Source organism: Simochromis diagramma, unplaced genomic scaffold, assembly GCF_900408965.1.
Source record: "Simochromis diagramma unplaced genomic scaffold, fSimDia1.1 OVJJ01000165.1, whole genome shotgun sequence".
Classification (NCBI taxonomy): Eukaryota; Metazoa; Chordata; class Actinopteri; order Cichliformes; family Cichlidae; genus Simochromis; species Simochromis diagramma.
In genome coordinates, this window is record NW_024387467.1 from 253,394 (window position 1) to 266,374 (window position 12,981).

Here is a 12,981-nt window from a genome sequence, read left to right on the forward strand (position 1 = left end):
AAATGTTTGTTATGCCATTTGTTAGTAATGGTTAGCGCGCCACCTGGTGGGACGACTATAATCATGATTGAATGAGATGAAATGTTAGCAGGTGGTTAAATGCATGAATTCCTTCAATGTGACATTAGATCGGACATGCTGTTTTTAGGTGTTGGGCATGGCTCGACGCGATGGGGTGCGACGGCCCTCATAACGCTGCTTGCAACTTTAATTTAATCGTACTTTCTTCAGTTCATTTTGAGTGAAAAATGTTCTTTAGGCTTTGTCAGGGTGCCAGACAGATTATTAGACCATCCATTCGCTTCCACTTATCCTTTCCAGGGTCGCGGGGGGTGCTGGAGCCTATCCCAGCTGTTATAGGGGGAGAGGCGGGGTACACTCTGGACAGGTCGCCAGTCTGTCGCAGGGCTAACACATAGAGACACAGACAACCATTCCCACTCACATTCACTCACAGATTCACACCTATGGGCAATTTAGATTGACCAATGAACCTATCCCCACTAACTGCATGTTTTTGGATTGTGGGAGGAAGCCGGAGTAACCAGAGAGAGAACCCATGCAAACACAGGGAAAACATGCAAACTCTACACAGAAAGACCCCAGCCTGATGGTGGAATTGAACTCAGGACATTCTTGCTGTGCAGCAACAGTGCTAATGTTGCACACTTGGACAAATGACACTTCCAGGCGTGCATGAGTTCAGAATCGTTCTCTTTACTTGCTCATTTGCAACTGCAAATACAAAACACAAGCACTTCAGTTCAGCGTAGCTGCGCTCTGCAGGCTATCTGTGCAGTAGAACACTCACGACCATTTTACATATAACTACTGAACACGTGTTAACAAGGTACTCATTTACTCAGTATTTTCCCACCAATGTTCATATTACAATATTCTGCACACTTGTATGCTCCTCCAACTAGTATTGTTGCGCATGGAGACTACCCTCTCGATCCCCTCATTACATCATTTGCGATGTGACATCCCGTTTAACACCAGTTCGGGTACATCATGTAAATCACAAACTTCGACATTAGCATTGTGTTCCATTAATGACAGTACCTTACTCTAATACATTTCTCATACGTCAACATCATTCTGTTTATCAACACATAACTTGTGCTCACCTGCAAATACAAAACACAAGCACTTCAGTTCAGCGTAGCTGCGCTCTGCAGGCTATCTGTGCAGTAGAACACTCAGGACACCAAGGCTGCCCGATTCAGTGCCTGCGTGAGCCCAAAGCTGCCCGATTCAGTGCCTGCGTGAGCACCACCCGTGGGAATCATCATTGATCAGAGTATATTGCCAGTTATCACAGTATGTGTCAGAAATAGTAATACAGAACTGAACGCATAACATAACAATGATAAGAATGCATGAGATTATGGAGGGGGTGCAATATCTATTACAATACTTCCATCTGTGCCCACCCATTACATGAGTCCCACACTAACTACCGTGTCACCGTGATTATTAGTGTCAAACTAAATAGGGACTTAGTCCTAAACGTGTATATACACATACAAATATCAACACACAGAGACATTAACCCTATAACTGCCTTAACAACCAACAGAATATTTTTCAAACAGTTGTTCTTTGTATAATGATTACAGAGCTCTTCAGCAAACTGAATCCATTACAAGGTAACCTACATTTCTTTCACAAAATTACATAAACCACTGAATAGTAGGACTACAAAGACTCTGTATATAATTTTATATAATTTATTTAGTCTTAGCCACAACACAAGCCATTATTTGCCTAAATCGGCTTGACCTAGTCGATCCACTGATGGTCCTGGATTGTTGATTACCTGACAGAGTGACCACAATGAATGCATCTTCAATACAAGGTGTCTGACAAGGTGATGGGTAACACAGGGGCATCACAAGAGACCGTCCTCTCCCCTTTCCTCTTCACTCTCTACACCTCAAACTTCAGCCACTGCACTAAGACCTGACAACTTCAGAAGATGGTTGAATGCATTATTGAGCATGACGAGATGGCGTGCCGGGCTGTGGTGCACTCTTTTGTCACACTGAACGGCAGGTGATTCTGCTGTTCAGTGTGACAAAGACCAAAAAATTGACTGAAGACCAGGAAACTTGAGATCCCTGTTTCTACCCGAGGGGTGGAGCACTGTAAATATGGCAGCACAAGAACAATATCTGAGTACAAGATCCATAGAGGCTGGGGTCTATCACAACATGCAAGACCCCAGGTGCAGGCTGTGTAAAGATGCCCCTGAGACAATCCAGCACATAACAGCAGGGTGCAAGATGCTAGCACATAACCAAGTGGCCGGTATAGTGTACAGGAACATCTGTGCCGAGTATAACCTGGAAGTCCGAGGTCAAAATGGGAGATGCCCCCAAGGGTGGTGGAGAATGACCGAGCTAAGATCCTGTGGGACTTCCAGATACAGACTGACAAAATGGTGGTGGCTAACCAACCGGACATAGTGGTGGTAGACAAACAGAAGAAGACGGCCGTAGTGATCGATGTAGCGGTTCCGAATGACAGCAATATCAGGAAGAAGGAACACGAGAAGCTGGAGAAATACCAAGGGCTCAGAGAAGAGCTCGAGAGGATGTGGAGGGTGAAGGTAACGGTGGTCCCCGTGGTAATCGGAGCACTAGGTGCAGTGACTCCCAAGCTAGGCGAGTGGCTCCAGCAGATCCCGGGAATAACATTGGAGATCTCTGTCCAGAAGAGCGCAGTCCTGGGAACAGCTAAGATACTGCGCAGAACCCTCAAGCTCCCAGGCCTCTGGTAGAGGACCCGAGCTTGAAGGATAAACCGCCCGCAGGGGCGTGCTGGGTGTTTTTTTTTTTTTGCACACATATATATGCACACATATATATGCAAAGGATAGATCGCCCTTACGGGTGGAAGAGGAATTTTATTTATTTATTCTTTGCCAATTTACAAAAGCGATAAATGGTAAAAAGAAGTTCTAGGTTTGAAGTTGAACCTTGTTTTATCATATAACTTATTAATCCAAATGTGGGATACTTCGCACTAAGAACATTCCCAAAGAAGGATATGCAAATGATGTTTGTCATGTGTTTTGAAGGAAGGTTCAGGGCTGAAGCAATCAGCATCATGGGCTCATCCGGTTAGAATAAGAAAAAGCAGCCATCTAATTCAGAATTATTCTCAGGGTTCTCCTTTTATTCTCAAATAAATAAGGCAAAGAAGGAAGGAAACAAAGACACACATGGACTGCCACAGCTGAAAGAAAACAGGGAAACAGATTTAAGTTACTCATTCCCTTAAACAATACATAAAAATAAAACCCAAATAGAACCTCACCTCAGCTGCCGCCCCGTGTGGAAGTGAAGAAAGAGTGAGCCAAAAGTGAATGCAGTCGTTATATAATGTGTGACATATAATGTGTGACAGGTGAGTGCAATCGAGGACAAGCACCACACCCAATCAAAGGTGAGAGAACTAAACAAGGTGCATCTGGTGAAGTGAGTGGGTGTGCTGGGATGTGCCAAAGGGTGGGTCTCTACAACATCATGTCAATTACATTAATTACATTTAAAATTCCAAACGAATCATCCTCCATTCCAAGTTCAGATATACGCTATTGGTAAGAAATCACATGATAAAAGCAGATGGCATGATAGGTTTGACAGTCTGAAGGCTAAGCTCCCCATAGGTTATGTGCAGAGCTGTTAGTGCTGTCAGTTGAAGTCTGTGGAATTACATAGAGGTAAGTTGCGATAAAATTCACTAACTCCTTCCAACTGTAAGATCCCAATTCCTAATGTCTTTTGTAACATTTACTATACTATACTATAATTTTATACTTTATATAGTATATACTATACTATAATTTCAACTATTAAATGTAAATAACTAATGTTTAAAAAACAATTCCATGTTTTCCATTATTTGTATTTTCGTTTTTCTAGGTTTCCTTTCATAATTCCTCAGTGAACAGTAAAATATTGTCACAGTCAAGAAAGAAGTCGGTAACAAAATGTTTTTTTATTTTATGTTTGTTCATACTTTTATACCTTGTAGCACCACACATTAAGATCTATGTAATTGTCTGTGAGCATTTATTGAATTTATTTTAATCGTACTATCTGCATATCATTTTGATTGAAAAATGTTTTTTAGGCTTTGGCTGCCTGCCAGGCAGATTATTTTTGTCAAATTAAAAAGGAACAAACGCCCTACAATAAATAAGTACACATACAGAAATCAGCGCATAGAGACATCAACTCTTCAAATTCTTTAACAACACTAACATCTTTTTTCAACAGTTCGTCTTGCTGAAGGGCTCTCCAGTGATTAATCCAACTGAATCCATTTTTGGAAATTTGTTTCAAAATAAGTCAAATTTAAATCAATTATTCATCCATCCAAATCTCCAATTCTTCCAGTCCTTAAATATGATTCCCTAATTCTTCACAGTCTTGTATCCAAAGCAATAACTGTTCCAAGAATTAAATACATAACACTAAAATTTTAAACAACATATTTCCCCAGTAAAACTATTTTTTTTTAATTATTTTGTAATTATATCATGAATTTATAAGTATACATACATACATACTAGTACACATATCATGATGTGATTACATCTCATACTATTTCTGCTACTTCATAGTATTTCTGCTATGTTACATTACTATGCTTTGACACAAATACTATGATTTGGCAGAAATACTATAGAATAGCAGAAAAACTAAGATTTGGCACAAATACTAGAATATAGCAGAAATACTCTGTTTGGGCACAAACAGTATGCTTTGGCACAAATACCATAATTGCGTACAATTCCTATAATATAGCAGAAATACTATGATTTTGCAGAAATACTGTTTTAGCGGAAATACTAATTTTAGAAACATAATACCTGATCAAAACTTTAAAAACACTTACTAAAGACTTTCAAATTATTTTAATCCCCCTATTAAAAGTGGTAGACTTTTTATTATGTCAAGGTTTTCTTTTAATTCCTTTAATATTTGGTCAAGTACTGAAAAGTGTACACCTCAATTTGAAGATTTGCGGACAAAAAATTATAAATAATTCAACAAATAATTCACCTGTTCTGATGTGTATTCTTCTCTACAGGAAAAATGCCACGTCAGATGACAGAATGCCCAATATGCTTGATTCCATATGTTGCAGTTGGGCAGCATTTAAAAAAATACCACCATGTTGTAAACAAAGAAGAATTACATTTACTGCTAAATTACTGCTCTACAGTGTAAGTCACTGTCATACAGTATATGACAAAACATTGCAACAATTTAAAGTGGTAGTTGTAGTTACATTTGTCAAACTGGATGTGATATGCAGTTACAGGGGCAGGCTGGACTGTCCAGTATGTAAAGCTAAAAACCGTATAAGACTGGACAAGCACTTGGAAAATGTCCACTGTGAGATTGAGGTTAGTGTTTTGTATAGCTTACATTTTGTTTTTAAATTAGAATGCATTCTTATGTGACATGTTTCACTAACTTTCTCAAACATTGCTGTTCTATTGTTTATACCCTTTCAGAAATCAGATCAGAAGAAAGTAATGAGGACAGCGAAACGATTGGCTAATCTGAAAGCCCTCAAAGCTCTCAGACGTTCAAATCCACAGCCTCCAATGGTGACCTCACTGGACATAGAGCAGCTGACTGAAAGCAGTGATCAAGAGGAGCAAAGTGATAGCAGTGATACCCGTGAAGAATCTGCAGAGATTAGAGAAGACAGCTCAGTCCATTCCCCTGTCAATCAGTCAGATGATGCTCAAGTCCAACATCAGAATTGCAAAAAGTGCAAAGAACTGGATTTGTTACTTCAACTCCTGAAAAGGAATCTGAAAAGTCTGAAATCCACTAAGGATAAACTTGGCTTCAAACCTCTCAGCCCCCCAAAGCGCCAGAAATTTGAAAGAAGTAAAAGTGACCCAACAGCCCGGCTTCCTAAATTTGGTATGAATTCTTTGGCAATAATATTGTTTCTTGTGTAGTGTAATGTGAATTTTTAGAACTGGTTGTTCTATTTTGGAACTCACATCCCGCTAATTAAACAGATACTACTAATTAGCAATATCTTTCAAATATCATTGTCAACCACTTGAATTAGAAGTATGTTTTCTGTACTTCATCAGTTTGTCATGACACTCCTAATTGCTATGTTGTTACTACACTTTATTTTAAACAGAGAAAGTCCTGAATGCTTGGTTTCAACACATTTGTGGAACAAGTAAAAAGGACGTCGAAAACGCCAAACAACGGGTCCAATATGTCCGTACCTGGGCATATTTCATGTCTCACAATCAACTCCCTGCAATGACGTTTGCATTTATGGACAACAGAGAAAGACTGACTGAGTACATTTTTACAAATTTCTGTGATATATTAGTCCAGTAATCTCAATAATACTAAAGTGATTACTGATTTGTGTTTATTTGTGGGCCTTTTTTAGATGGACAACTTATCTGAATAAATATGCTGTAACAACCAAAAGGATCTGGATTGGAAATGTGAGGGCGTTCTTGAAATTTCTGATTGATGCACAACTGCCAGAGGTCAGAGCCTCCCGTAAGGCTTTAAAGGGGACTTTATTTGCTCTTCAGTCGGAAATGAAGAAGACCAAAAGGGAGTTACAAACCCACAGGCAAGCCATCCGGATCAAAAAATCACGTAAGATCCAACTTTACTACTTAGTTGTTACCTAGCATGTGCAATAAATAAATCATTTATAGATGTCATGATATCATGACTGTGATGTAGTGAGGAACAAGGACTCAAAATGTTGTAATGTAAGGTATAATTGTATATAAGTAGGTCTTTTGTGCATTGTATATGTACAGTGGTATGCAAAAGTTTGTGCACCCCTGTTGTTTTTCAGGATGTTTCTTTATAAATCATTGGTTGCTTGAATTAGCAATTTCAATTCAATATATCATAAAAATCTGTATTAGGTCTGAAATACAACCTGTTTTATATTTACATCATTGCGTGCAGCATGAATGAGCATGACTGGAGCTGCACGAACATAAAAACATTCTGTGTCTTTTAGAAATGCTTGTAGATCCTGTCCACATCACTGATTTTCTCAAGAAGGCCACCACACACATCCCTGAAGCACTTGGTAAGTGTGTAGTTCATTTCTCCATAAGGACAACTCTAATAACCCCAATAATATCTCTGTTAATGAGAAATTATATAATATTTACTTACCAGCTGTAATCTGTATGTATATATAGTTCAGAATCTCAGATTTGCAGAAATATATGACAGAACTTTTTGCTTTCAATTATAACAGACTGCTCATTTATAATCACTTGTTGGACTTTTGATTTTTCTTCAGATATGTAATACATATACAAACAGTAGCATTTGTGATGTTTATATAGGATTATATTAGGGGGGGTATATAGCAATATAAGGGATATGCTTCCCTATCCCTTGTGTCTTACTGTGCAACCTCTATGTTACTCAATAGTCGAGCTTGAGAAAAATCCCACAACTGAGAACCTAGACTGGTTCTATGGTCTTCTGGCTGGATTTGTCATCTGCACAACTGGGCACAGAAGAGGCGTCATATCAAATATGACAGTTGAGGAAGTTGGCACTGCTGAAGCGGATGGTGATGGCCGGCGGATAATCAGAGTAAAATCATTAAGCAATTATTTCTCTCCCTGATTAAAGATATTTTCTTACCAGCGACATCAATGACTGTGTGCAATGTAATTTAGTTGCTGATTCTTTTACAGGTAAAAGAGCACAAGACCAAGGAAACATTTGGCCATGCACTTGTTCCCCTAACGAAAGACGAATACATATGGTTTCACCGCTTTGTGTACCACCGCCACAGATACCCTGGTGTATCATCACAACTGATTTTTACCAACAGCAATGGAGGGCCTTATGCTAAGATGCTGACATCGTTCCAAGATGCATGGAGGAAGTTTGGTATCCCAGGAAAACCAACCTTCTCTATGATTAGGAGCAGCATCAGCACTTTTGTGAGTAGTTTCCACTTTATGGTGATTCAGTGTTTTACCTTCCTATCCTGATAGAGGGATGATATAAGACAGTCACCCTTCCTGGTTTTACTCCCAGTGTTATAATGTTGAAAGGACATTTCTTTTTCTTTATATTGTCTTCTGTTGTACTTCTTTTTGTGGTTCTGTCCTTAGCTCTGCAAATCTCCTTGAAAATGTCAAATGTTAGTGCAATTAATAACATTATTTAATGTTTACATTTGTAGAGTGGGAGATCCTTGGGAACCCAAAGCAAGGTATAAGTCCACCGGATGATGTGCCATTCTGATGCAACTGCAGAGAGACCTTATGAGGCAGATTTAAACTTTGACGAAGCCTTCAAGTGCCGCAACAATGCTGCAAAGGCACTTGCTGCGAACAATAGAACCAGAGACTCTGAGGAATCTACAACCTCAGAAGACAATGAAGATGTGTTGCAGAGAAGATATGCTGGACCAAAGAAAAGAAAGTCTAGTCAAAATGCCACAAGAGGAGAAATTGTGAAAAAGAAGACCAAACAGCACGCAAACACCATTGACACAGACAGCAGCAAAGATGGAAGTAACAATGAAGTCAGGAAAGTCATTGATCTGACAGCAGGAAACACATCTGGAAAACACCGACATAAACAGAGTGGCAGGGGAAGAGCAAAAGTGACTACAGAGAGTAGTGAAAGTGAAGATTATGATGATAACTGTGAACACATTGACCTTACAGCAGCAGGTACATTGGGATCCACCAAAGGTAAAGATAATGCTAAAGAAAAGGGAAAAGCCACAAAGGACACAGGACATTTCTATAGTCATACTCAGTTTCTTAAAAACAAGTTCAAATGTTGGGAATATCCTAAAATTATCTTAGAAAGAATTGCAATCCAAACACAAATTCAAAAAGTTGTTAGACCAAACGAAACAACTGAGGGTGTGAACCAAACACAGACAGAGACAATAGATGAAGACAATGAAGCCTTGAGGCCAGAAAGTTTGAGTGAAAATGAAAACAGTATGGAAACAGCGACTACAGATAACGAAGAAGACAAAGCTGAAGATGAAAATGGTCCCTTGTTGAAAACAACAGACATAGACCAAGAAGTTTCCAGTGGAGTAGTGAGAAAAACTACAGAAAAAATAAAAGGAATGAGCACAGAGGACATAGGCAGAGATAAACATGGACCACAGAAAAAGACAACAACCGAGGAAAAATGCAATTTGAGATCAGAAGGAACAACAGAGGAAGGAATGAGAACACAGACAGAGATTATAGAAAAAGAGAAAGGATTGAGCACAATTGACATAGCTGAAGATAAAAATGGGCAACACACAATAACTACAGATAAAGACAAAGCACTCCGCACAGAGGACACGGGGATAAAGGAACAGAGACCACAGATGGAGACCACAGCTAATGGAAAAAAATGATTTGAGAGAAGAAGGAACAACTGAAAACAAAGACACAGTTAGAGTAAAAGAAGATGGCCCTGGGACTAGCTATGAGTCTCCAGTGGCACACCCAAAAAAGAGGAAAAGTTCTCTAATGAAGAAAAGCTCTTTGGCGAAGTGTGATGAAAGCAGAGAAACAAGGCAAAAGGGCAACAAGCGAGAAAGAAAAAGACCAAAGAGCCTGACTGCAAAACAGCTGTTAAGTCCAAAGATGCTCAGAAGTCACAAGACTAAAGAGGCACCTAAAGATACCAGCAAAAGACAAAAAGCCATACAAAGAGTCAGAGGAAAAGATAAGAAAAACATTTTTGGTTGTTGTTGATTTTACTCTGATCTTCTGACAGTTTGTCTTTCTACATTTTGAAAACTTTGTTATCATGTGAGGTTTTGGTTACTGATTTTACACAGTTGCTCTGAGGGCTTTTTTTCTAGATTTTACTCACTTTTGCATGTGAGAGTCTTCTTTTTTGTTAAGGTAAGTTATTGTTTTTATTTCTTACTTTTAAAATAAAACTTGTTAAAAACGAACAATGCTGATATATATAAGTTGTTGAAAACAAATGCCAAATGCAGTAATAAAAATCTTTCAGTTATATTTGAAAATCATGTGTCTTTGTTCAACAATCGTTAGTCATGGATTTCATTTCTAAGCTGTAATTCCAAATAACTCATATTATTCAGGCAGGGTTGCTAAAGGATGAAGTCCTCACAAATTATATCTGATTCCAAGTAACAATATCCTATAATACATAGCAGAATCAGTCATCTGATTTGGTAAAAGTCAGTGATGTTAATGGTGATGTCAGCAGATTATGTACAAATTATGTTTTTTCTTTCACAATGTGGATTTCCAAATGAGTCACATTTCACACTAATGTGGTTCCTAAAGGATAATATGCAAATTAGTAGATTGAATTAGACAGTTACTTTAATGACACATGCAATTCCTCACAAATCATCCTCAATTAAAATTGTCTTATAACAGACAGCATAAATCGATCATCTGATTTACTGGTGGTAGATAGTGATGTCAGAGTGATGTCAGCTGAAGTCTGGAGAAGAACAATTTGTTAAGTGGTGCGTCCAGTCAGCATTGTATTGATCCTAATTACTATTGATTCTTCTTCTTCTTTTCATCCCAATCACTAGCGCTTCCAATATTCCCATACAATCAACAATTCTTCCAATTTTTCCACCCTAATCTTTAGATCTTCCACTTATTCAAGATGCATTGTCTGAAATTCAGGAGCAGGACCATGCCTCCAAACATACCCCTTCTGGGTCTTATCTATATGACCCCCCACTTGTACAAGCTGTTCGTTCTTGTTTTCGTGCCCCACCTTCCTGTTTGCTTTTTTCAATTCTTTCAATTCTTCATGTCTCATTAGTACATTTGAATCTACCATGCTGGGGAGCTGCCTCCAGTCCCCTTCGAGGTCATTCCCAAAAAGCAGCTCAATTCATGTCCAAAACATTCAGCGTAATTTACATACTGTGAAACGCTTGGCAGTTGCACTTTCTCTTTCTCCCTCTCCCTTATTGTACCTGCTTGGCTTCTCATGTCTTTTGTATGGTCTTGCTCATTCTCTAACCCTAAGAGAGTCTCCCAGACTTGTTCTCTATAAACCTAAAGAAGAATTATGGATTTGATCAACTGCTCCCTTAACGAAACTGACAACTCCTGGGCTTGGGAGAGCCGATTGTTCTGCAGAGACATTTGCTGCTGGATACTCGATGGTCTATTGCATTGGGTGTCTGGTGACACTCTTGATGGAGGACATTGAACGACATCTACCAATTCAGAACCATGATAACAGAGTTCTGGCTGATTGGAGCTGGCTCGGACCTGGGCTATAGAAGAACAAGAAGCGGCTACAGCTGTTCAAAATCCCACAAGGCTGGCCGACAAGATAGACGATGGGCAGGGCTGTGAGTACTCAGACTGTGTTTTTTTTAAACGCAATATGGATAAGATCTTGGAGAAGCTCATGGCTCTGCCATATGGATAACATCCTGAAGAAGAACAATGGGAATTTAGAGACCTGATGACCAGTGACGGACATTAGACCTACTGGAAAATTGGAAGCAGTTTGTATATTAGTACTAATCTTAATGCTCACAGGGGTCAATTGGTTAACTTTCTTGATTATTAATTTTAAATTCTGACAATAGGTTGTGTGAATAAGCAGAGCAATTTGCATTTTTTTTTGGATTAACAATGTATCTGATTCTGATCATTAATATAAAATACTACAACAACTAATAATAGCAACTCGGATAAAAAGCCGTTGTTTATGTGACCATTCGTACAGCACTCTAATCAATACTACAGAGTCAAAGTTTATTGATTTCTTTTACGAGGTATAATTTCAAATAAAAATATTTCTAATGGTAGCTGCGCAAATCCTGTTAATTAAGTTGTATTAGTTACACATAAAATTTCTAATGGGTATTTCTACTTTCCAAGGTCCAGTACCCAATAGAACACAGCAGAATTCAGTTCTCTGATTGGCTAAAGATTGTTTTGAGTATAACAGCAAACTTTGGGGGAGAGACAGTGCTAGGCCCCTTGCTAGCCCGCTTGTGGGTCTGCAGTGCCCACTATCCTGGGTTTTGGCACCACTGTAACAAACCACTGCAGGCCCAGTGACATTTTGAAGCTTTTCATCATGGTTTATTCCACATCTCCGCAACATCCCTTGATACAGGACCCGGTACAGCTTTTAAGGTTGTGAGGCTAGATCGTAGATGCAGATCAAAGAGGTGCGTCCATCTCACCTGCAGTGGTACTGCAAGCCACGACCACATCAGATTTTAATTCAATTCAATTCAATTCAGTTGTATTTATATAGCGCCAAATCACAACAAAAGTCGTCTCAATTCGCTTCATAGATACGGAGAAAAACCCAACAATCATATGACCCCCTATGAGCAAGCACTTTGGCAACAGTGGGAAGGAAAAACTCCCTTTTAACAGGAAGAAACCTCCGGCAGAACCAGGCTCAGGGAGGGGCGGGGCCATCTGCTGTGATCGGTTGGGGTGAGAGAAGGAAGACAGGATAAAGACATGCTGTGGAAGAGAGACAGAGGTTAATAACAGATATGATTCAATGCAGAGAGGTCTATTAACACATAGTGAGTGAGAAAGGTGACTGGAAAGGAAAAACTCAATGCATCATGGGAATCCCCCAGCAGCCTATGTCTATTGCAGCATAACTAAGGGAGGATTCAGGGTCACCTGGTCCAGTCCTAACTATATGCTTTAGCAAAAAGGAAAGTTTGAAGCCTAATCTTAAAAGTAAAGATAGTGTCTGTCTCCTGAATCCAAACTGGAAGCTGGTTCCACAGAAGAGGGGCCTGAAAACTGAAGGCTCTGCCTCCCATTCTACTTTTAAATACTCTAGGAACAACAAGTAGGCCTGCAGAGCGAGAGCGAAGTGCTCTAATAGGGTGATATGGTACTACAAGGTCATTAAGATAAGATGGGGCCTGATTATTTAAGACCTTGTATGTGAGGAGCAGGAT

General features: G+C 39.2%; 1 protein-coding gene and 1 long non-coding RNA gene across 2 annotated transcripts; both read left to right on the plus strand.

Moving 5' to 3' along the window:
* Positions 1-3,524: 3,524 nt before the first annotated feature.
* On the plus strand, positions 3,525-5,937 carry LOC120723390. Its single transcript, XR_005693734.1, has 3 exons — positions 3,525-3,988; positions 5,107-5,425; positions 5,537-5,937. It is a non-coding gene; the product is annotated as an uncharacterized LOC120723390 (long non-coding RNA).
* A 574-nt stretch (positions 5,938-6,511) lies between these two features.
* Positions 6,512-8,254, plus strand: LOC120723386. The gene is made up of 4 exons (XM_040014809.1): positions 6,512-6,671; positions 7,051-7,122; positions 7,477-7,643; positions 7,748-8,254. Exons 1-4 carry the CDS (start codon positions 6,611-6,613, stop codon positions 8,048-8,050), a joined length of 603 nt encoding a protein of 200 aa, XP_039870743.1. The 5' UTR covers positions 6,512-6,610; the 3' UTR covers positions 8,051-8,254.
* Positions 8,255-12,981: the final 4,727 nt, after the last annotated feature.